This window comes from Lolium rigidum, chromosome 5 (assembly GCF_022539505.1).
Source record: "Lolium rigidum isolate FL_2022 chromosome 5, APGP_CSIRO_Lrig_0.1, whole genome shotgun sequence".
In the NCBI taxonomy this organism is placed as follows: Eukaryota; Viridiplantae; Streptophyta; class Magnoliopsida; order Poales; family Poaceae; genus Lolium; species Lolium rigidum.
Genome location: NC_061512.1, coordinates 157860246 through 157885419, shown reverse-complemented (window position 1 = coordinate 157885419; position 25174 = coordinate 157860246). Strand labels below are relative to the sequence as shown.

The window sequence follows — 25174 nt, the reverse complement described above, 5'->3', positions numbered from 1 at the left end:
GCCGGCATCCCGATAACCAGCATACTTGGGACGCCTTCTTCATCAATCGGCGTGAGAGGGCGCTCGCCGGGTATGAGGAGGACGGTCCGCCTCCCGGAAACTTCCACGAGGCCGGCCGTCGGCTATGGTGGTACGGCCGGACTCTGCGGAGCGTCATGGACTACATCACGGCCGGCGATATCCCCCGCCCGCGCTACCCTCGGTTCGAGCCACGAGCGCCGCCCGACGACAGCCGACGACAGGCAGCGACGACGACGCCGGCAACTTAGAAGGCGACGACTACCAGTACAACGGCGGCGGCTATGAAGACTACGAGTATGCATATTATACGCCTAGGCAGGAGTATGACTAAATCACTCCAAATTTCATGTATGCAGGAGTATGACTTAGTCACTCCAAATTTCCTATATGCAGGAGTATGACTTAGTCACTCCAAATTTCATGTATGCAGGAGTATGACTTAGTCACTCCAAATTTCCTATATGCAGGAGTATGACTTAGTCACTCCAAATTTCATGTATGCAGGAGTATGACTTAGTCACTCCAAATTTCATGTATCATCAGTGCTATCTCGAGTCAATTGAATCATTCGAAAATGGACACCAAACACATCACGGGTAATATAATTCACATGATTCATTCAACAAAGTTTGGTACAATAAATTATTACACATCATTTCTTCCCTTGTGTCCCCGCTTGCTTACGATTGTGCCGTATCCATGGAGCATCCTCATCATTTAACTTAATGCTTGGGTCGGTGTTCACTTTGAAGGGCGGAATTTCAGCAAACATATTATAATCTTCCGACATGTCCGTCTTGTCCTCCACTCCCACGATGTTTCTTTTCCCCGAAAGAACAATGTGGCGCTTTGGATCATCGCATGATGTACCGATCGTTTTCTTATCTTTCCGTTTCCTCGGTTTGCTACTCATGTCCTTCACATAGAAAACCTGAGCGACATCTTTCGCTAGGACGAATGGTTCGTCAAGGTAACCAAGATTGTTGAAATCCACCATTGTCATTCCGTATTGCTGGTCCACCTTTACCCCACCTCCTGTTAGCTTGAACCATTTGCACCGGAACAAAGGGACCCTAAAGGAGGGTCCATAGTCAAGTTCCCATATCTCCTCTATGTAACCATAATATGTGACCTTTTGCCCATTCTCGGTTGCTGCATCAAAGCGGACACCACTGTTTTGGTTGGTGCTCTTTTTATCTTGGGCGATCGTGTAAAATGTATTCCCATTTATCTCGTACCCTTGGAAAGTCGTTATAGTCGAAGATGGTGTCTTGGCCAACATGTACAGCTGATCTACAACCTTATTGTCACTCATTAAATGTTTTCTCAACCAACTGCCGAAAGTCTCCATGTGGGCCTTCCTAATCCAGGATTCGAGCTTCCCGTGGTTGTCCGAGCGTAAAATATTCTTGTGTTTCTCAAAGTACGGAGCCACCAAGCTGGAATTGGTCGAACCGTGTGGTGTGCTTCGATCGAGAATGGCCGTCCATACATATCATTGATTTCCTTCCGATCGTGCCTTTTCCACTTAGTCTCCCCTCGTGCCGCGATTGAGGAAGACCAATCGGCTTAAGGTCAGGAACAAAGTCAACACAAAACTCAATTACCTCCTCATTTCCATAGCCCTTGGCGATGCTTCCTTCCTGGCCTAGCACGGTTACGAACATATTTCTTTAATACTCCCATGAACCTCTCGAAGGGGAACATATTGTGTAGAAATACAGGACCGAGAATGGAAATCTCATCGACTAGGTGAACCAGGAGGTGCGTCATAATATTGAAGAAGGATGGCGGGAACACCAACTCGAAACCGACAAGACATTGGATCACATCGTTCCGTAACCGTGGTAGAACTTCCGGATTGATTACCTTCCGAGAGATTGCATTGAGGAATGCACATAGCTTCACAATGGCTACTCGAACATTTTCCGGCAGGAGCCCCCTCAAAGCAATCGGAAGCAATTGCGTCATAATCACGTGGCAGTCGTGAGACTTCAGGTTTTGGAACTTTTTCTCCGCCATGTTTATTATTCCCTTTATATTGGACGAGAATCCTGACGGGACCTTCATACCGCTCGAGCATTCAAAAAAGATGACCTTCTCTTCTTTGGTCGTAGCGTAGCCGGCACGACCTTGAAACCGTTCCGGATGCAGGTCATCGTGGTCTTTCAAACTTTGCTGGTCCCGCCGTGCTTCCTTTGTATCATTTGACTTCCCATACACGCCCAAGAATCTTAGGATGTTCACGCAAATATTCTTCGTAACGTGCATCACGTCGATTGCAGAGCGGACTTCTAGGACTTTCCAATATTCTAGCTCCCGAATATAGATTTCTTCTTCCACATGGCTACGTGCCCGTCAGCCTCCCTTCGGAACCGATTGTCCGCCAGGACCCTTTCCAAAGATGACTTTCAAACCCTTGACCATATCAAATACCTCAAGCACCGAGTAGTGTTCCGCAGGCTTCGGCCGGTGATCTGCCTTGCCGTTGTAATGCTTGCCTTTCTTTCTTACTCGGATGACCTTTCGGAAGAAATCGACGATGCCCAAGGTACACGTTCTTCTTACAATTTGGCAAATGTACACTTTCGGTCTCATGTAAGCAGTGCGTGCATGCATTGTATCCCTTATTTGACAGTCCCGAAAGGTTACTAAGAGCAGGCCAATCGTTGATGGTTACGAAAAGCAACGCTCGTAGGTCAAATTCCTCTTCTTTGTGCTCATCCCACACACGGACACCAGGTCTGCCCCACAGCTGTAAAAGTTCATCAACTAATGGCCTTAGGTACACATCGATATCGTTGCCGGGTTGCTTCGGACCTTGGATGAGCACCGGCATCATAATGAACTTCCGCTTCATGCACAACCAAGGAGGAAGGTTGTAGATGCATAGAGTCACGGGCCAGGTACTATGGCCGGAGCTCGCTCGCCAAAAGGATTCATGCCATCCGTACTTAGACCAAATCTTATGTTCCTTGCGTCGCCTGCAAAATCTTTGAACTCTCTCGTCGATCTTTCTCCATTGCGTTCCATCCGCGGGGTGTCTCAACTCCCCGTCCGACTTACGGTCCTCTTTGTGCCATCGCAACAACTTGGCATGCTCTTTGTTCCCGAACGGACGTTTCAACCGTGGTATTATAGGAGCATACCACATCACCTTGGCGGGAACCCTCTTCCCGGGTTTCCGGCCCTCAACATCGTCACCGGGGTCATCGCCTCGATCTTATAACGCAATGCAGTGCATACCGGGCATTCATTCAAATTCTCGTATTCACCGCGGTAGAGGATGCGATCGTTGATGCATGCATGTATCTTCGAACCTCTAAACCTAGAGGGCAGTACAACCTTCTTTGCTTCGTACGTAGTGGCGGGCAACTCGTTATTCTTTGGAAACATATTCTTCAACATTTTCAGCAAGTTTTCAAATGCCGAGTCAGCCTACACCTGCCCGTGCCTTCCATCTCAGCGAAATCCAGGTGTGCAGCCCAGCTTTTTCAGACCATCATCGCATCCGGGGTACAGCGCCTTCCTGTGATCCTCTAACATGCGATCCAAATTCTCCCTCTCTTTTTCAGTTTCGCAGCGTCTCCGTGCATCAGCAATGGTCCGACCAAGATCATCAACGGGATCATCATCACGTGCCTCTTCTGCACCTTCCCCTTCACCTTCCCCTTCACCTTCAAGCATCCTCCATGAAAGTATCACCGAAATGAGCAAGATAGCTTTCATCGATGAAATCATCCCCTTCTTCATCTTCTTCCATTATAACCCCTCTTTCTCCATGCTTGGTCCAACAATTATAGCTTGGCATGAAACCGTGCTGAAGCATGTGCATGTGAACATCTCTTGAGGAAGAGTAACCATTCTGATTCTTACATTTAACACATGGACAGATAACAAAACCCCCCTGCTTGTTCGCATTAGCCACTACGAGGAAATCTTTCAAACCCGCACCGAACTCGCCGGAGAGTCGGTTACCGTACATCCATTGTCGATTCATCTCGCATTATTATAATATAAAATATATAATTAACCATCATGCATTTGTTAAACTAACTAGCTACAAACAATATAAATTAAACAATGAACTACACACACATGCACATTTTATCAACGACACATCAAAGGTTCAAGTTGCTAACCGCGATCGAGGAGGAAAAAATAAATGAGAAAGCTCAAGTGTGGCTCCAACACTTCATATCATGTTTGTTTCATGCTCTTGGGGCATTTCATCAAACACCTTATGTGCATAAGAGGAACCAAAAGCAAACCTAACACCCACTTGTGAAGCTTGTGAAGAGAATGGCACCAAATGGCTAAGTGTTGGCTGCCGGGTGGGTATATATAGGGAGGGGCTTTAGTCCCGGTTGGCCTGGCCAACCGCGACTAAAGGCCTTCGGGCACCTTTAGTCGCGGTTGGCCTGGCCAACCGCGACTAAAGCCCCCCACGTGCACCGGCTGGCCACCGAGCGCCCTGGGCCCAGGCCTTTGGTCGCGGTTCGCCTCCCGAACCGCGACTAAAGGTACCATTAGTCGCGATTTCTGCAGCGTCGCGACTTATGGGGCTCACCCGAAGCCTGTTTTTCCACCAGTGTATCCGCGGCTGCAACGAGGAGAGAGTTGGAATTTGGACGGTCAAACAGGTTGGCAGGCTGACTGTTAGCAGCGCAGGGTCACAATACACGCTCCTCTCATCATCGCCTCCGGCTAGCAGCGCAGCAAAAGGCAAGTTTGTCCAGCAGAGTACGCCACCGATATGATCCTCCACAGTCCACACGGACCACACCATCCAAGAGCAATGCATATTTTAATTTCGAGCTGAAATACGAGCAAGACAAAACGAATGGGAAGAACACAAAAATTTCAGCAAAGGAGAAGACAAGATTGTGACACCATTTTTTAAGACTACTGTAACACGATCATACTTCATCTTCCAAGTCCCAGCGGCACGCACGCACTCCCTAAGTTACATCGATCACTGACGACGCCCGGACAAATCGTTTTGGAGATTAACACGCTTGCTTGCCCTAACACTGTAACACAACGATTACCATCCACACCACCACGACCTAGATAGCTACGAACGCGCAGATGGCCGGATCGACGATGGCCTAGCTAGTCCTTGGACACGGCCACCCACGCGACGGCGCCGTGCACGAGCGCCAGCAGAGCCACCAGCGCCACGGCCACGGGCGAGGAGGAGCCGATCCGGCCGTCGACGGCGGGGCAGCCGGTCCTGTGGAAGAAGCCGTCCTCGAAGACGGCGACGGCGAGGAAGGAGGCGGCGAGGGAGAGCCCGACGGCGAGGAGGAGCAGCGCGCGCAGGGAGAGCCTCTTCCACCGGGCGGCGACGGAGCCGATCCCCCTCGCGGCGGCGCCGTCGGCGTCGAAGGCCTTGGCAGCGGCGACGACGGAGCCGATCCCCTTCACGGCGGCGGCAGCGCGAGCGGCGGCGACGGCGCTGGCCTCGGCGGCGTCGAGCGCCGTCCGCACCGCGAGGAGGAGCGTGCCGGCGGCGAGGGTGGCGAGGACGAGGCGGTCGTGGCTGGCGTCCACGCGGAGGTGCAGGTCGCGCCCGCAGGAGGCGTTGTCGTCGGGGCTGGCGCGGAGCAGCACGCGGTAGGAGTTGCCCAGCACGAAGGCCAGCGTGAGCACCTTCAGCTGCTCCGTCGCCGCCGTCTTGAACATCGCCATGTCTCTCGTGCGGTCGGCTCGATCGGTGTTGTCTTCTCTCGCTCGCTCGCTCTGCTTGGGAGGGAGGGATCGTAGGGAGCACGGTGGATGGGGAAGAAGCTGGACGAATTTGAACTTGGTCTGATGGATGGGGAGTTGCATGAATTTGAACACGAGCGCGCGCACACACCATTTTTGCACCCTGCTATGCCTGCAGGATAAAAAGTTGGTCTCCATCCATTCCATTTCCACCGTATCTCTCTCTGTCCCCTCCATCTCCACCCTGCCCACAGTAGCTTTTTTTTTGTGTGCGACCAGAACCCGGTCAATCGCGTGCATGCACACATGCACTTCCGTTTCCATGAAGGTAAAGCACCGCAGAAACGTACATTGCTTTCTTTGAATGGCTGTCTTGGGCAAACATGCTTGCAGCATTGTACTAGGTGACAAATAAGAAAAAAAAAACTGCTGGAATGTGTCTTGTTTTACACAAACCACAAGTTGATTTTTTAGTGTAGATATTTCACCATTTATCGATCTATTGTGTTGCAACTTTCACTAGTTTGTCATCTAACCAATTTTTAGACCGGTTGAAAGCAAAACTGTCATGTGGGATCCCAATGTAAACATTCTAATCTATATACAAAGATTTTATACGGAAATCCAATTTTGATCTAGGGTGAGTATACTCATGCTATCGGAAAAAAATATTTTTAAAATGTCAAGAAAACTATCCATGCATACATGTCAACATTCTATATGTGCACACCAAATTTTGTAGAAAATCAAAAAAAAAATGTGACCAGTGTAAAAAAGATAAGAATACGTCCTTGTGAAGAGCTATTTTAAACACTAAAATTTGTATTTTTTGCACATGACACAAAAAGTATCGATTTATTGTGAAACAAATTTGCGAGCACATAGAATATTAATATGTATGTGCGCATTTTTTGTCGGATTTTTTTCACTATTTAAAAATATTTTCAAAAGTCATTTCAAAAATCAGGAGCATATGCTCTAGGAGCCAAAATGTCACGTCCCTAAAATGATGTGTCTAGCCATCAAAGATCTAGGGTGTGTTTGGTTTGATTTCCCAAGTAGCCTCGCCAAAATTGGTTGCCTATCAAATTTTTGTCACTGTTTGGTTTGTAACCAAAATTTTAGCTGCTAATGCATGTCTATCCCTCTCGCTCATAGATTTTGCCAAACAATTGGCCAACGTGGCCAAAGGATTCCTTGACCAAAATTTTGGCAGCCAACTCTTACCAAATATTTGGTAGAGCTAGTGCGGGCACCAACCAAACACACCACCGCTATGTAACTTGGGTAGCACCGGGCGTGGGGGCGTGTGTGTGTGGGGGGGGGGGTCTAAAAACATGTTGTCACCATCAGTCATGAATTTTCAAAACTCAAGGACGCGTTGCATGCTTACTGCAAGATTTATTTCTTGCTACTCTTCTAGAGGTTAGTAATTTTAAGATTGAGCGTTACAACTTTCAGTTACTTTCTTATCTATTGTTTGGATAAAAGCATTTCTAGCTATTTGCAGAAGGCATTGCAAATGCAGTGGGATTTAGATAGGGGCCGCACTAGCCAGTTGCAAGCATGTGAGCTATTGCTGCACATACAAATTCAATCTAGTACTATCATGGGACACACAAAATACCAAGCATGAGGTGCAAATGTGTAGTCAAAATACAATAAATGTCACTCCTCAACTACGGGCAAAACCATAAAAAATGAGAGCAAATTTGTTGTTTATCGCTGACATACAACTCAAAGGATGCTAAGATATCATGGCATCTGTATTCCTTAAATAGTCTCACTGTGATCTTATAGAGGATAGTGTAGTTGGAGCTTCCCAATGTGCTGAATGACCAGAAATGCATAGGATGTGAGGTGACTTCGAGCAAAAGATGAGTTGATGCCTCCTCTCAGCATGTAGTCGAAAGTCGTCACCTGAATCATAGGAACAACAGAATCATCAGCTAGTGACTCAAACTTATAGACTTTTGTGAGGGAATAAGAGAAACAATTGGCCAAGTACTTTGCAGGCAGAACAGTAAACATATGTATGTACATGATTTTCAGAACTCGTAATACCACCGATATCAATAAAGCATTTATTTCTTCAAAGAGCAACGTTTTACAAATTCAGTTAAGCTTGTTTATTTTAATGAAGATTTTCGTTACTAATTGAAATTCAAATAAATAGTCAGAACTATGAGTAGCTAAACTCCAAGTTTCAAAAACAAATTAAGAACTAGGTAACAGCATCAGTATCTAACGATTTCGTGCAATAAAATATTAAATGGTACTTATGCAGTAATGAGATGGATGAATACAAAAATAATCATATGCACACTAACAGTGTCCCTTTCGATGTTTATTTGGTCTTCTAATGGAAACATTGAAAAAATAACTCAAAAGAATATTGGTATCCTTGTCTACTCACCACCAATGGGAATAGAAAGGGCACTGGTTGTTGCAATGAAGATCTTAGAGTGAATATAAGTACTTTCACCGAACTCACCACCAATAATAGGTCAAAGAAAAGAAAAGAACATGATGTAAATTTAAGATGAGGTGGCTCATGCTTATTTTCAGTTATTTTTTTTTACAGCAACTCTGTTCTGATTCACATTTCATAACACCAATAAAAGGTCAAAGAAAAGAAAAGAAGAACATGAAGGTAAATTTAAGATGAGGTGACTCATGGTTATTCAGTTATCTTACAGTAACTCTGTTCTGAGTCACATTTCATAACACCTAGCAAGATTTGTTTCCTTCACGCAAGTAGTTCTTTTTTCTGGAACACAAAAATAATCATATGCACACCAATAGTGCCCCTTTCGACATTTATTTGGTATTCTAATGGGAAAATGAAAAAAAAAAGAATCTCAAAAACACATTGTCATTCTTGTCAGGAGCACTGGTTGTTGAACTGAAGATCTTAGAGTGAATATAAGTACCTTCACCCAACTCACCACCAATAAAAGGTCAAAGGAAAGAAAAGAAGAACATGAAGGTAAATTTAAGATGAGGTGACTCATGGTTATTCAGTTATCTTACAGTAACTCTATTCTGAGTCACATTTCATAACACCTAGCAAGATTTGTTTCCTTCACGCAAGTAGTTCTTTTTTCTGGAACACAAAAATAATCATATGCACACCAATAGTGCCCCTTTCGACATTTATTTGGTATTCTAATGGGAAAATGAAAAAAAAAGAATCTCAAAAACACATTGTCATTCTTGTCGAGAGCACTGGTTGTTGAACTGAAGATCTTAGAGTGAATATAAGTACCTTCACCCAACTCACCACCAATAAAAGGTCAAAGGAAAGAAAAGAAGAACATGAAGGTAAATTTAAGATGAGGTGACTCATGGTTATTCAGTTATCTTACAGTAACTCTGTTCTGAGTCACATTTCATAACTCTGTTCCGAGTCACATTTCATAACACCTAGCAAGATTTGTTTCCTTCACGCAAGTAGTTCTTTTTTCTGGAACACAAAAATAATCATATGCACACCAATAGTGCCCCTTTCGACATTTATTTGGTATTCTAATGGGAAAATGAAAAAAAAAAAAGAATCTCAAAAACACATTGTCATTCTTGTCAGGAGCACTGGTTGTTGAACTGAAGATCTTAGAGTGAATATAAGTACCTTCACCCAACTCACCACCAATAAAAGGTCAAAGGAAAGAAAAGAAGAACATGAAGGTAAATTTAAGATGAGGTGACTCATGGTTATTCAGTTATCTTACAGTAACTCTGCTCTGAGTCACATTTCATAACACCTAGCAAGATTTGTTTCCTTCACTCAAGTAGTTCTTTTTTCTGAAAAAGGGGAATCCCCAGAACCATATTTATTACGAGAATGCCAGAACTGTCATGGAAAATTAACAAAAACGAAAACATATGTATTGTTAAAAAAAGACAGTGCTAATATTCATGCTGCAGCCATAAAGCATATTGATCACATATAACTGCTATAATTGTGGAAATCTCATGCAAATGAACCTAACGTCCCTACATACTAGATACTACACAAGCTAACATATGTCAAGTTGCAAACTTTCAAGATGGACCAAACAAGTGTTCCCTTCGCTGTAGTAGTACACAAGTAACCATTTTGTCAAGCAAGATCGATCACTGGAAAAGAAAATGGCATGAAGAGGAAAAGGGAAGATCTTACTGCACATTACGCTTGAGCAAGGAAGGCAGGCGGCCATGCGAGGAAGTAGGCGCAGATGGGCTTGCCGTACTCCTTGCCGCCTTTGGTGGCGAGGCGGTCGATCTTGCGGGTGTTGGAATCGAAGGAGTAGGTCCCGTATCCCAGCATCTCGATGAAGAGCTTCCATTTCTGCCCCGCGTCGACGTCCATGACCATGATGCTCTGCTTCCTTCTGATTCTGTCCTTGGGCAGGCCGGGCACGGTGTCGTAGACCTTGCTGATATCCATCTCCTCCTCCACAATCCAGCCGTTGTCGCTGCGCATGCTGTCGCCGCGCACCCAGCGCTGCATCAGCTCGTTCTCCACGGTCACCACGCAGAGCCGCCCGTCGGGCGTCTCCCCCATGCGGTACTTGAAGCGGTGGCCCGGCAGCGCCGCCGGCGGCAGCAGGTACGAGAAGCGCAGCGTGGCGAGGTCCAGTTCCAGGACGCGGCTGGAGTTGCAGATGTGCCAGTACATCTTCCCGACAGCGTGTACGCCGCGGGTCTCGAACCAGTAGGGGTCGAAATCGACCAAGACATGCTCGGCCAGTGGGAGCGCGCGCCAGTGGCACTGGTCGTTGTCGAAGGACGCGACCCAGGCGCGCGGGTGCCCGCCGTCGATGGTAAAGCAGACGACTTCGAAGCAGAGCTTGCTCGGGTGAGCGCGGGAGAGCAGCGCGGAGCCGACGTAGTACCTGGATCTGCGCCAGCGGTGGTCGTCGGGCACGGTGTCGCGCGGCGGCGGCCGGAGGAGAGCCCGGCGGTGGGTGGCCGGGTCGAGGACGAGAAGGCGGGGGTGCGTCGACCTTGGAGTCGGTGTGTTCGGCTCGAGGAGCAGGAGGCCTTGGTGGCAGTCGTGGAGATTGAAGCGGGAGGCGTCCGGCGCGAAGTCGAGGGAGAGGCGCGGGGAGGAGGCGTCGAGGGGAGCGAAGACGGCGTCGTAGCGGGTTGGGTCTCTTTTGTGGATGTGCGGCGGGGTAGCGGTTTTGACGGGGTGGAAGAAGTAGCCAAGGAGGGGAGCGGCGCGGGGGAGGCAGCGGGCGGCGACGCGGCACCAGCGGTGGCAGGCAAGGGCGGCGCGGAGGAGATCGACGAGGGAGAGACGGCGGAAGATGTTGGGGATGACATCCACGGGTAGGACGTCGATCGCTGCCTCCTCCGGCGGCTCCACCGATGGTGGGGGCGAAACCGAGTTGGGCAAGCTAAAGGAAGATGGAGTTTCGGTTTGGGGCTTGGGCTTGCTTCCGCCTCTCTTCTTCCCGGTCTTCCGCACCATTGGTGGCGGCGGCGGCGGCGTTGGCTGGTGGTGGTGGAGTTCTAGAGAGGGAGCAGGTACTGGCAGAACAGAGAAGAGCGCGCCTAGGCGGCTCAGGCTAAAATGATAGCGACCCAGCCGAGTTCCTGCTCCACGCTGAGTTCGCCCAGTATTTGAAATGAACTCTTTTTGAGAAAACTTTCGAACTAACCTTATGTCTTGCACAAAATAAAAATGTTTAGGTTCCCTTTGTTTCATTTAGACGCTTATAATTTATTTATTTTCCTCCGTGCATCGCAGAATGGGCCTTCCCACCTTTAAACAAAAAGATTCTACAGTACATATTTCAGAATGACTTCTAGGTTATTTTTGGTGGAATGAAAGCCAATGTCGATGTTTTCTGAAGTATTCGCAGATATCATTTCTACTAAAATGTCATGCAATTCGTCCAATTTATAATAGCACAATTACTACTCCCTCGGTCACGATTTAGATGTCGGACATGTTCTTTTGCAAAAACAACCATGACTAATCTACGACCAAACCCGCGGTCCCTTTCGACAAGCTCCCTCTTTCTCGCTCACTTCGTCGCCCTTGCCATCTCCTCGGGCTCTTGCGACGCCGACCGCCACCCGACGCCGCCAACCGTCTAGCTCCACCCCTCCCTCTTCCTCTCGCGCGCCAAGTCGTCGTCTTTCTTCTACCGCGACGCGCTACCTAGCTCCACCCTCTCCTCGTGTGTGTCCTCACCGCCTCCCTATTCCTCTCGCGCGTCGTCCTCTGCATTCGAGGTCAAGACGTGATTTTCCTCCCCTCCGGCTGGCGGATTTGCAGTTAAACTGCTAGATCTTTAGGGAGCAGCTGCTGCCGACGGATTTGGAGTGGCCGCTAGCGACGGATTGGGAGCGGCCGCTAGCGACGAATGTGGCGGCTGCTGGCGATGGATGGGGAGCAGCTGCTGGAGCGGCAAGGATGGTCGTTGCATCAGCGCGAGGACGGAGGCTCTTTTGTCTGAATTTTGGTGCCATCGAGCAGATGGGGCAGGTTCGGTTTCATCTACTCCCAATTCGTACTCCTTTGTACTTTGTCTTTGTGTGTGTCGTTGATGGAGTATATGCACGCAATTGGAGTATGTATGTGTAGCTTGCAAATTGGAGTAGCATGCAATTGGAGTACTTCTGGTTTACCTGGGTACTAGTGTATTCCTCATCTGGTATACGACCATTTGCTAGATCATCTGCTCCTAATATGGCACCAACCAAATCTCGCAAGCAGTGCTCATAGGTTTCGATGGTTCAGTTAACGCTCAAGTTCTTTAAAGATGTTACAGACTATTAATTAGGGTAATTTTGCTCATGAACCAATTGCTAACCGGAAGTAATGAACCAATTGCTAATTTTTGGTGTTACCATTGTCAGTCCAGCTCTTACCAGATGCACATTTTCAGAGCTAATTTTAGAGTAGTTCAAACAATTAGGCAACACACTAATTTACAAAGCAACAGATTTGCTCTAAGCTATGTGTGCTCTCTGTTTAGAGATGTGCTTGCATTCTTCAGTTAACAAAAGCAGTAGCTAGCATGAGTAGGTATTTTGAAGCAACTCATATACTGCTTCTTCTGCTACTGTACAGTGATCAACTCAGTATGGGGAAATGCTGTGACAATGCAGTCCAAGAAACAGTTTCTTCGAGCAGACATCATGCTCCTTATTAACCGTGATGTAACCTTTGGTTTCTTCACCTTACTAAGTGAGTATCCTACTCACCTCCTACTCACCTGTACACAAAGGCGGAGCTATGTTGAGGTCGGGGGGGGGGGGGGGCAGGCCAAAATATTTTTGTACTTACTACCTACTCCGTCCGATTTAAGGAATAAGGCGTTCTCGTTTTGACCAAGAATTGATTCAAATATATAAAGATTGTTTGTATAAATTAGCATCATCAGAAAGTGTTTTTCAGTACGAATCCAACGATACTAATTACATATAATATAATCAAGATTTTGTTGCTCAATTTTTATAGTCAAAGTTCATCTTGAAATATGTGTGCGCCTTATTCCATGAGACGGAGGTAGTATTAATTAGCTAGGGTTGACTAAAATAGGAAGTTCTGGCCCCCACGCGGCCACGCAACCCAACTCCCGCACGAGAAAACCTGCGCCGCTGATCGCACGCCCGCGTCTCCGCCCATCGCTGTCGCTCGCGCCCCTCCGCTCCGCCCAGGCCGCCAGGCGCCTACCGCCGTCGCTCCTCTTGGCCTCTCCCCACATCGTTGTCGCCCCTCTGCCTGTCCCCCAATCGATGGCAACCGGCGACCATGAGCGGCGACCTAACCCGCCTGCGCCTGGGCTTGTCCCCGTGGTGGCGTCGCCCCCGACCTGGAGGCCGGTGAGTCAGCGACCAGCAGCTGAAGTGGCGGCGTACTGGCAGTGGCGCTCCACCAGCTGTCTTTCTTTTTGCAACCAATTTGGAATTTTACTTTCCAGTGCTAGCACATCCTCCTGGTTCCCAAGTTTCTAGTTGGGGATTTTGTTGTTGTTTGAACTGCAGCTTTGCCCAATTTCCTATTGAATGGTAAATTGAATTGGTAGTAAGAGAGATCAGCAGTGCTAAAGACTGAGAATTTGACTCAAAATGGGTAAAAAGGGCAACATTGCATCATATTTGAAAAGACAAAGAACAGAGGGTTACATTTCGAGGTATTAAATTCTTGGAGTGAGACCCTGCATTGCATCCTCAAATATGGAGATATCTACAATCTAATTGTCGGGTTACTCCGTCTACTTGTCACTCTTCCAATTTCTACTGCGACAAAACGCGCTTTTTCAAGTTTGAAGATCATCAAGACAAGGTTGCATAATAAGATGGGAGATGAGAATCTTGCCAATAATTTGGTAGTTCACATAGAGCGTGAGATTGTTAAGATGTATGATTTTGAGGTTGTTTTAACATCATTTAAGAGCAAGGCAGATCGAAAGAAAGATCTATAAAGCCTCATGGACCTTACTTTTGTGATCACTCTTTCAAGGCTGGTCAGTATGTTCAACTAGTATATGTTGGTGTTAGTACCGTAGTTAGTTCTATTTTGAAGTAGTCCCCCATATATATATATATATATATATATATATATATATATATATATATATATATATATATATGAACACTATTCGAAACCAGAGCTGTCGAATATTATTCTGAAGCACTACCGAGCCCTATAAGGAGATGACCGAACGGAAAAAAAGAGACCGAACACTTCCTATCATCCTCAACCTCCTGCCCAACCCGACATGATCCCATCGCCTCTTCTTCCCTCACCCACCGCCTTACTCCGTCTGCGGCTCACTGGCGTCGCGCCGCCGCCGTCCAGACAACTGCGAGTTCCCCCGTCCCCGATTCCCCTCCACTCGCCGTCCTCGATTCCTCTCCACTCGCCGCCCCCGATTCCGCTCCACTCGCCGCCCATCGTCCGGCCTTCTGCGCCGCCGCATGGGGCACCAGGCGCCGCCCATCCGCTACCTTCTGCGCGCCGGGAGGCGCTACAATCGGCCCTCCGTCCGGCACCTACCAGAGCGGCCGCGCCCCTTCCAGGACGCACTCCCGTGCCTCCCCGTTGCCCCCGCCGGCGGTCCAACCCAGCCAAGCATCCCCGGAGCCGGTGGATGCCCCTCGACCAGGACCACGAGCAGCCTCTGCCCCGGTCTTCCCCGCGCATCCCCATGCTCGCTGGTCTCTTTCTTAGGTAAGAGGCAACTGCCCCATGGCGACGGAAGAAATTCGTTGCAACGCTGCAGAGCTGGGCTCCGATGGAGCGCGTCGCCGACAGTCTTGCAGGGAGCAGCTGCGCGTATACGGGCGAGCAGAACACTCTTCCACTAGAGGCAGTTCGAGTATGTAAAGATGGGCAATTCCGCCTTGTCTCTTTCTTAGACTGCTTGTGGATTTTATTTCTAGCTCCGCTCAGTTCTGTACAGTGTATGTGTGTGTGGACGATTCCAATCCAAAAATTATCATTGTGCAACCTGTAGTACTCGTACATCTTTCTCTGAATTTTGGAAGTTCAGTTCTTGCATTTGGGATCTAGATTGTTTGCATCCGGGTAAATAGGTGTGAACTCTGATTTTTTAGTCCGAGCTGCTATTGAATTGTTTTGTCTGAACTCCATCCATCTGCTATTTGTCTGAATATTTTAGTCCTTCTGATCCCATCCATCTCTCTTCTATGAAGCTAGCTCCTTGCTTTTTTTACTGATCAATTGGAAGAATTGACTAGCGCCTTCTTTTATTCTGTCTCTCCTAAAGGTTGCCTTGTAGATGGTTTTTGCTGGAACAGTACTCTTGGGATTAGAAAGTTGTGCTACTGGGATGAGAAGGTTGCACTTCCCTCTTCTGCGCCGCTGGTCTCTTACCTGTTGGAGTGTTCGTTTCTTGTTTTTTTATGAACTTATTCAGGTTTGTTTGAGGCTGTGTATGCTTTTTCAGTTAGATGTAGTCTGAAGAGCACTACTAAAATGCAGTGTACGTGTTCAATACCTGGAAGTATGTAATTGTCAAAAAAAAGTGCACTAGTTAGTGATTTTGGCAAGAAGAAACCTCCGAAGTTGCTGCTGTTGTGTTACAGCTAGCTCAAATCTCAAAGAACAGAAGAGAGAGAGAGTAAGCGGTGGTTAAAGCAATATAATAGGCAGGGGATAACCATAGGGAGTGTTTGCTGGCATAAACTCATTCGTTTCATCGCCCGCTGCTGCTCCTGTGTCTTCCATGAGAGCGATTGTGGCATGCTACTTGTACAGTTGTACTACTCTCTTTCTCTCACTACTTTTCAGATTTCCCTCTCGTTGCTGCTGGCCTACTGCTGCTATGCTCTTTCTTATGTAAGATTGTTTCTCTTAATGCTCAATTATCTCACGTATATGACATGGATTTAATGCAGAGAAAGATGATGTTGATTTTTTGAGGATTCGACGATGTAAAATTAAGTAACTCTAATAATTGTAGTTCGGGCAGTTCAAACATTCTAATTCCGACAGTACAACCATTTTTGCCCGGACAGTTTAAATCTTTTTTCTAAAAATAAATCTCCGGTCTCCCTGCGCCGCTCCCTCGGCAGGCCCTCACGCATCTCTAGTGTACCGTCGCGCCGCTGGCAGGGCCCTCCGCATTTCCAGCCTCCCTACGCGCGGCTGTGGAGTACCCGCCGCCAGATGAGACTCCGGGACGCCCGTGCGCTGGCCGCAGGTCCGTTTCAGAGTTTTTATTTGCCGCCGCCCTGCGTGCACCCGTCCTTGCTTGCTGCTACTTCCACATCCCAGCACCATGACGGACATGAGACAGAGCCGGCACAACAGCAGCAGCTAGGGGAATGGTACTTTGCACAGCCACGTCTTGTACTGCTTGATGATAAAAAAATGTACTTAGGATTGGTGTCATTTGAGATGAAGCGCATGTAGGTGTCGATGATGAAGCCCGCTCTATCCAGGAGCACCTATAGATTTTTGTTTCTTTCCTGTTTTTTGGTTGATTGTCATGCCGTCAAAAAGATCTCTACTTGGTATCATGCCGCCCCATGCCGACATTATGATATCGCCAATATCATTTCCCAAATACCACACAATATTGCCAGGAAGTACAACCACTAAGTTCGAAAAGTACAAGAACATGTCGTGGGAAGTTCATGTTCTCCATTAAAAAAAACAAATTTAGAAAATAAAAATTAATCTCATCATCCACGAGGAAGTTGAAATGCTTGACGATGAGAAGTACAATCATTTGACGCTATCAGTACAACCACTTAGTATAGGAAGCACAACAAAACCGACAAAATCCAAATGTAGAAAAAACAAAATAATCTCGTCATCCGCAAGTAGGTTCAAATACTTGACGATGAGAAGTACAACCATTCGTCACGAGGAGTACAAACTCTTATTATATGAAGTACAACAAAGCCGACAAAAATCCAAATGAAGAAAAAAATAATCCCATCATCCGCGAGAAATTTCAAATACCTGACGACGAGAAGTACAACCATTCGACACGAGCAGTACAAGCACTTATTATAGGAAGTAGAAGGAAACCGATAAAATCAAATTGTAGTAAAAATGAAATAATCTCTTCACCCCCGAGGAAGTTCAAATAGTTGATTACGAGAAGTACAACCATTCGACATGAGCAGTAGAAGCACCTATTATAGGAAGTACAAGAAAAAACCGACAAAATGCAAATTTTCAAAAATGAAACAATCCCGTCACCCAAGATTAAGTTCAAATAGTTGACGGTGAGAAGTACAACCATTCAACACCAGCGGTACACCCACTTAATATAGGAAGTACAAGAAAACCGACAAAATACAAACAAAGGAAAAAAATCCCGTCATCCGCGAGGAAGTACAAGGAGTTATTCCGAGAAGTACAAGCGGATACTACATGAAGTACAAACGGTAATTACAGGAACTAAAAGTGTTCAAAGAAATACTACCACATAAGTTCACATAGAAACGTTGTGAAATTCAAAGATTAAGATCGAGGAAGTGCAGAATTTCGTAAATAGAATGTAGGGACCATCTAAAATTATCATTCCAAAACACACATGTTTCGTTTTTGTAAAACACACTAGTATCAAAACATTTCCGAGAAGTACAACCACGAAGACCAAGAAGTACATGGACATGTCGCGGGAAGTTCAGGTGTGCTTGGTTGTGCTGAGCATTTTGTGTGGTTGTGGACCTCAAACGGACACCATATGAGAAACTTATAGTCATTTTACTGAACACTTTCGTGAAACAGCGCCGAGAAGTACAACCACATTTCCCTAGAAGTGCAAGTTCGTGTCGAGGGAAGTTCAATGCTCTGTTTTTATGGGGCGGAAATCTATTGTGCAAATCTCATCGATTTGATCACCAACCACTTCAATCATTGTCACCAAAAGCTTTATATGATAGATTATATGTCTAATTTCATTACCTACAACATTTTACAACAAATAAATGGATCTAATCCACCAAATTCAAATCGTTATCACACAAAATATACCGGAAACATAATTTCAAAACTTCTAAAATTACTTTTAAACCGTTCGGATTCGGCAAAAATGGTACATATGAAAAAGATGCGCCATTTTGACCCCTTTCCAACCGTATATCATTTGCATTGTTTTAATATACCGCATGAAAATCGTGGGGACAATCATTTGGTGCCCGTCACATAAAACGGGCGGAGCGTAATTCAAGTTTTCTCTTAAACTGTAAGGAATTAGAGAAAATAATTGGAATAAGAAAGTTGCGCCTACTCCATAGCTTTCCAACGCCATATCATTTGCATAATTCCGACAAACGGTTGAAGCAAATCATCCAAATTACCGTCCGCTCGTTTTTAAGTACGTCCGAATTTCAGTATTTTCAAAATTGTTCAAAAACTGTGACGATTTTGAAAAAACGTAAAACATGAAAAAGTTGCGCAATTTCATTATCTATCCAACGGTATATCATTTGGACATTTTTGATAAGCGATTCGTAAATCAAACTAAATGTTCGTTTTCTGGCCATATAGAAGCGTTTTCGTATTTTTAAAATTAAATTTAAACCATGCATAATCTGCGAAAGTTGTGAACATGAAAAAGTTGCGGTTTTTCATTATCTACCAACGGTATATCATTTGCACATTTCCGCCAAATGATTGAGAAAATATTAGTATAATCACTTGCTTTCAAAAAAAATGAGAAGTTCAGGTAAGTTCCAACAGAAAGGTCAACCCTCTTATCTAGGAAGTTCAACCTTGTGTCCAGAGAAGTTCAAGTCGGTGCTCAGAATATTATTTACGCAACCGGTTGCGTGAATAGTGCTGGTATATATATATATATATATATATATATATATATATATATATATATATATATATAGGATAAATACTTCCTACTCCCGGGTGTAACTACACCCACGTCTCATATACTACCATACGGAAGTATATAACATACTTTATTGGTTTGAGTATGTTCGTACACTATATCTAAGATACTCCATACCAACTTTGGTGAAAAAAAATTAAATACACCCATAGTTTGCACTATATATGCAAAATACATGCATATTTATACGTAAAGAAATAGTGTACGTAAAAAAGTATACATACTACCTACAAAGTAGTATATATACTACCAAAATATTCTTATATACTTCATACTACATGTATATACTCTTCGGTATGATAGATACTACCTAGATTGTGTGAAACATACGTGGGAGTAACTACACCCGGGTGTAGGATGAATATGTCCTATATATATATATATATATATATATATATATATATATATATATATATATATATATAGGTCTCGTTATTCTCGAACCGGTTCGAGAATAAGTATTCTCGAACCCTTTCTGAACTTCCGGGTGTTTTCCTAGTGAACTTCTCGACGGAATACCCGAATTGCATGTTCGTGCGGGTAGTATTTTCATGATGATTTTCAAACCGCTTATCGGATTGATGCGTATAATATACCGTTGGATTCGTACGGAAATTTCGCATCTTTTTCGTGTTCATTGTTTTCCCAAATTCCTTATTGATTAAAACTAATTTGAAATATACAAAACGACGTTTTCGCGGATTTCTCTATTTATGTACAGTTTTGGGGTTCCAGTTTTCAAACCGTTTATCGGAATGATGCGTATGATATGCCATTGGAAAGGTGCTGACTAGGCTCACCTTTTTCATGAAGAAAACTTTTCTATATTCTTTATAGTTTAAGAGCAGATTTGAAAATACGTGATCACGTTTTTCGAACTTCTTGGTTTTTCGAACTGTTTTTGGGGCTTATTTTCGAACCACTTATCGGAATGTTCCAAATGATATTGCGTTGAAAAGATATTGATTAGGCGAATCTTTTTCATGTTGAATGTTTTTCCAAATTCTAAATGGTTTTAGTTTAATTTCAGAAATACATAAAAGTGAAGATAACGCCGACACAAGAACATTTCGAAATTGGCTCATCTAGATTGATTAGGTGTGGCATTGCGATGTGTTGGAGTATTAGTAGAGTTATATTAGTGCTATTTGTAAGTTGAGTTGGTCGATTTGCGCAATCTGTGGTTGTACGGACGATTTCTATGCGTATGATTTCCGTCCAGAAAAACAGAGTGTATGAGGTGCTCGAATATAGAAGTGAACTTCTTTTATATCTGTTAGTGAACTTCCGATCGCGGTATAAAAGTTTCAGGCATGTAATAAAATTATAGCGAACTTCTGTGGATGTGAACTTCTTCTCCCCTGAATCTGAACTTCCCGACGGACTTCAATATTGTACAGGGCGAACTTCCGAAACTTTAGTCTAGTTTGAAGTGAACTTCAGAAAATATAGCGAACTTCCGTCGCATCTGCACTATCTGAACTTCCCCTTATCTGCATCTGAACTTCCAGACGGACCTCAACATTGTAAGGAGTGAACTTCCATTTCAAATATGAACTTCTATACGGGGAGTGAATTTCCGTATGGAGGTAAATGAACTTCCCGGTGGTGGCAAGTGAACTTCTGAAAATATTGCGAACTTCCACCTGTTCGAATTGAACTTCCGAGTTGTTTTGTCTTTTGCTCGAAGTGAACTTCCGAAAATAATGTGAACTTCTATATTTTTGTGTTTGAAGTGAACTTTTCGATTTTCATGTTTAGTTATGCAGCATTCTTCTGAACTTCTGAATTCGGCGAAAGTGAACTTCACCAATCTGCGAAAGTGAACATCTAAAGTTTAGGCGGATGTGAACTTCCCATTTTTTGAACTCTAGAAAAAATTTCTAAACTTCTGAATTTTGCGAGTGTGAACTTCCAAGTCTTTGCAGATATGAACTTCCTGATTTTTTGAAATCTGTAGAATTTTATAATTTTAAAAATTTCGTGTATGTGAAACATCCAAGTTCTGCAGATGTCAACTACCGTGTCTTATAGATGTGAACTTCCTGATTTTTTGTACTATAGAGATTTTTTTTAATTTTCACATCTGCAGAACTCGATCTGGTTGGGGCGCCGCCGGAGGAGCTGGGCGCAGGAGGCGGGAGGTGGACTCCCTGCGACGACAGTGGCGCCTCCAACAGTTTGGTGGGAACGGTGGGGGCTGTGCGCGTGGCAGGTGGTGGGGCGGTGGAGGTCGTGCGCGCTGCAGGTGATGGGGCGGCGGAAGCCTGCGAGCTGCAGGTGGTGGGGCGGCGGTCGCCGGGGCGGCGCGGCAGGTGGTGGGGGCGGCGGTCGCCGGGCGGCGCGGCAGGTGGTGGGGCGGCGGTCGCCGGGGAGCCGCAGCAGGTGGTGGGGGCGGCGGTCGCCGGGGGGCCGCAGCAGGTGGTGGGGGGCGGCGGTCGCCGGGGGCGCGGCAGGTGGTGTGGCGGTGGTCGCCGGGGCGCGCGGCAGCGGAGTGTGGCGGCGGCAGCCGGGGCGCACGGCGGGTGGTGGGAGGCGACGCGCGCGCGGCAGGTGGGAGCGCGCGGGGCGGGAGGTGGGTTGCGCGCGGGGTGGGAGGTTCACTTGTCCAGCTTGGTTTGGGGGGGGTTCTAGAATAGCTATTCTAGAACCACTCTTAAGGGGGTTCGAGAATAGTTGGGCTCTATATATATATATATATATATATATATATATATATATATATATATATATATATATATATATATATATATATATCACAATATATGTACATGTATTTTGCAACATGTGGCCAATATCAATATATATTTGTGTCAAGTCTGCAAATTATATTTTTTACCGAAGTTCAAATTTTATTTGTTATTTCACCACCCCCCCTAGATTTTTTTTTGAAGCTCCGCCACTGCATGTAAATGAGATATGCCCTCATCAAGTGAGTAAAATAAAACGTAAAAATGAGTAGCTGCCTATAGCAAATCAATTAAACCCTTACCTAAGTTGTCAAAGGCAAACACATTAGTATGTTCATTAACAGAGTACATATATCCTATTGGGCCATGGAGGTGGAGTTGAGGGTCTCTCTGGGTTGGTGATTACATGAGCACTAGGGGCACCAATATTAGCTTCCTCAACCAAACTTGAGAACCACGAAAACATGCCCCGCCCAACATAGAAGAAATGATAGGTTTGCTGATGTGGTGCACTTGTCTCAGTAATGGAATCAACCTGCTATTGGAAATATCTGGTACAAGGTGAAAATATCTGTGGCATGAAAAGAAAGAACAAATGATTACTGACACTACAAGTGAGTCATGCATCACAAATGCCAACTGCTTAGTGAAGAACGAATGGTGCACACGTAATGGACAAAGTTAGGGAAGCGAGAATGCTCAACAATGACATACATATCATATTTTAGGTCCTGATGCATGTGAAAATACGAGCAAAACATCATTTTTTTCAATCTTTATTTGAACATAAAAGAGCACAAAAACCCACCTCCTTGTCTGGATTATTGTGGAATGACTGCAAATCAAGTTTTGATAGGTATGTCACATGTTTGTCAATCTTTTCAATGTAACCATTAAGGGTTACTCTGAAGCGCTTGAGTTGATATGCAACCACATCGGGTGCTTTATCAAGCACAAGCTACTTGTCCTTACAAACTCGACCATTACAACTTTCACATTTGAGCTTGTTCTTAGCATAACCTAATTGCCCCACCTTAGTAAAGACTCCAATGCAGCAACTAGGTCATCAACCTGATCAATCTCCACGATGAGATCAAGGAAGGGCTCAAATGTTTGTGAGTAGTGACCACAATCATGGCATGTCAACTACATGAAGAGAATTGTACTACTCCAAATAAGCCATAGTAGTTTGAACACAACTAAAATAAGCAATGACAAATATAGTACATACCTCACTTTTCAGTCGACCACCAAACACTTGCTCGACAACACTTTCCTCATCAACTGATTTTGCCTATGTCCTCCTAGCATCGTCTCATAACCATTTCCTCTGTCCTGCTCTAGCATCATCTCATCACCCTTGCCTCTGTCCTGCTCTAGCATCGTCTCATCACCCTTGCATTTGTCCTGCTCTAGCATTGTATCATCACCCTTTCCCCTGTTCTGCTCTAGCATCTGATGTGATGGGCTCAAATTGAGATCAATGGCACCATCCTTGCCTCTCTGCTGCTCTTGCATCTGACGTGATGGGATCAAATATAAATCAATGGCACCATCCTTGCCTCTCTGCTCTTCTTGTATCTGATGTGATGGGCTCAAATTGAGATCAATGACACCGTCTTTTCCTCTCTAATGCTCTTGCATCTGATGTGATGGGATCAAATTGAGATCAATGACACCATCCTTGCCTCTTTGTTGCCCTTGCATCTGCTCACCATGTGTTCTCGTCCGAGGGAATCCTAGTCTCATCTGGATCAAAGGTTTGGATAAGATGTCCTCCTAGCACATTATGTTATATCTCCACACATATTTTGCACTAAGGGGTGCTTTATTCCTCTTGGAAACAAGCATATGTAGTTTGCCACCGTCAACTTGTTCCTTCATATAGCTGTGAAGAGAGAATATTACATTTAATCGACATGATGAGCATCAACATCCTTCAAAAATCACATATAGAATTTCTCAATATAAAACTAGGTATGAATTGGAACTTACTCATTGGAGAGCACTAATAGATGATCATATTGGAGTCTCATCTTCTTGTTTATTCTCTTTCTCTTGTTGTCTTGTACTCCTCTTCTTCCCTTGACCATATCCTACAAAAATATTCATGATATAAATAGTATACAACAACAAAGCAAATGCAACAATGGTTAGTGTTGTGGGTATACTTCATAGGTGTGCCATCAACAGTGCCTAGATCCGGCAAGCCCGGGTGACATAGGCATCCCCAATGGGCCTGCCGAAGATGGTACCCGGGGTTTACTGAAGGCCCACGACCCGAAGAACAAGAAGATTCGGAAGCCCAAGATACTATTAAGGAAAGCTAGAGTTGTATTAGGAAACAATACTTGTAATCTTGCGGGACGGGTTAGAAACCCTCTCGGACTCTGTAAACTTGTGTATTACGAAACCCTCGGCTCCACCTCCTATATAAGGGGGAGTCGAGGGACAAAGAAAGGATCGAATTTACTGTCAACACAACCCTAGTTTTCATATTCGTCGAGTACTTTTCGGCTGAAACCTTCGAGATCTACTTGCCCTCTACATCCAACTAAACCCTAGTCTACAATCCGTAGGCATTGACAAGTTAATACCTTGTCACCGGGTGGCCCATAGACGGTGATGTGGCATGTGGCCCATCGGGCGGCCCAGTTGCTGTTGATCGTGAAGGATGAAGTCCAGCCCAGGATCAGTAAGCTGGATCCGGACCGACCTTCGGAGGAAGACGGATCCAGGGAGGCCCATGAGGAACCCGGATCCAGTACGACGTATATGGAAGGCGGATCCTTGACGTACACGGCAAGACATTGTACCGTAGTTAGGCAATCTGTAATCCGGCTAGGACTCTCCATGTAAACCCTAGATCCGTGCGCCTTTATAAGCCGGATCCCGGGAGCCCTAGAGGCAGACAACCACAACTCATTGTAACAACGCGGAAGCGCCCAGATAATTCCAGACAAGCAGCAGTAGGCCCTGTCCTCGTGCAGGTGTTCCGAAGCTGGGTAAATCGCGTACCACCATCCCGTGTGCACTCCGCCCTATGGCCCCCACTTCTTCTCCCCCTCGTGAGGATCCCTCCTCCAAGGTACCGTCGAATAGGCAACGACAGTTGGCGCCCACCATGGGGCCTGCGGCGTCTAGAGGCCGGAACCGGGAGGGTTCTACCTTCGGAGGCATCGGCGACACCATCGCCGTGGGGCGCGTCAAGTACGCCGGAAATTTCCCGATCGTCCCTCAGGATGAATGCTGGATTCCGGCTAAGACAAACCCCGTCAAGCTCTCCATCATCCCGATCGACGGGATACACATCTTCATCGGCGAGACCGTCGATTCCGACGGGAACGCACTGGTAAGTAACGCTGACGCGACCGCCGCTGAGCAGGACGCAGTCGCGAAGATCCGATCTGAGTCGCAGGA

General features: G+C 45.7%; 1 protein-coding gene across 1 annotated transcript; it reads right to left on the bottom strand.

The window, feature by feature from the left end:
• Nucleotides 1-9900: 9900 nt before the first annotated feature.
• LOC124651498 lies at nt 9901-11191 on the bottom strand. Its single transcript, XM_047190583.1, has one exon. It carries the CDS (start codon nt 11189-11191, stop codon nt 9902-9904), a length of 1290 nt encoding a protein of 429 aa, XP_047046539.1. The 3' UTR covers nt 9901.
• Between the last annotated feature and the right edge of the window lie 13983 nt (nt 11192-25174).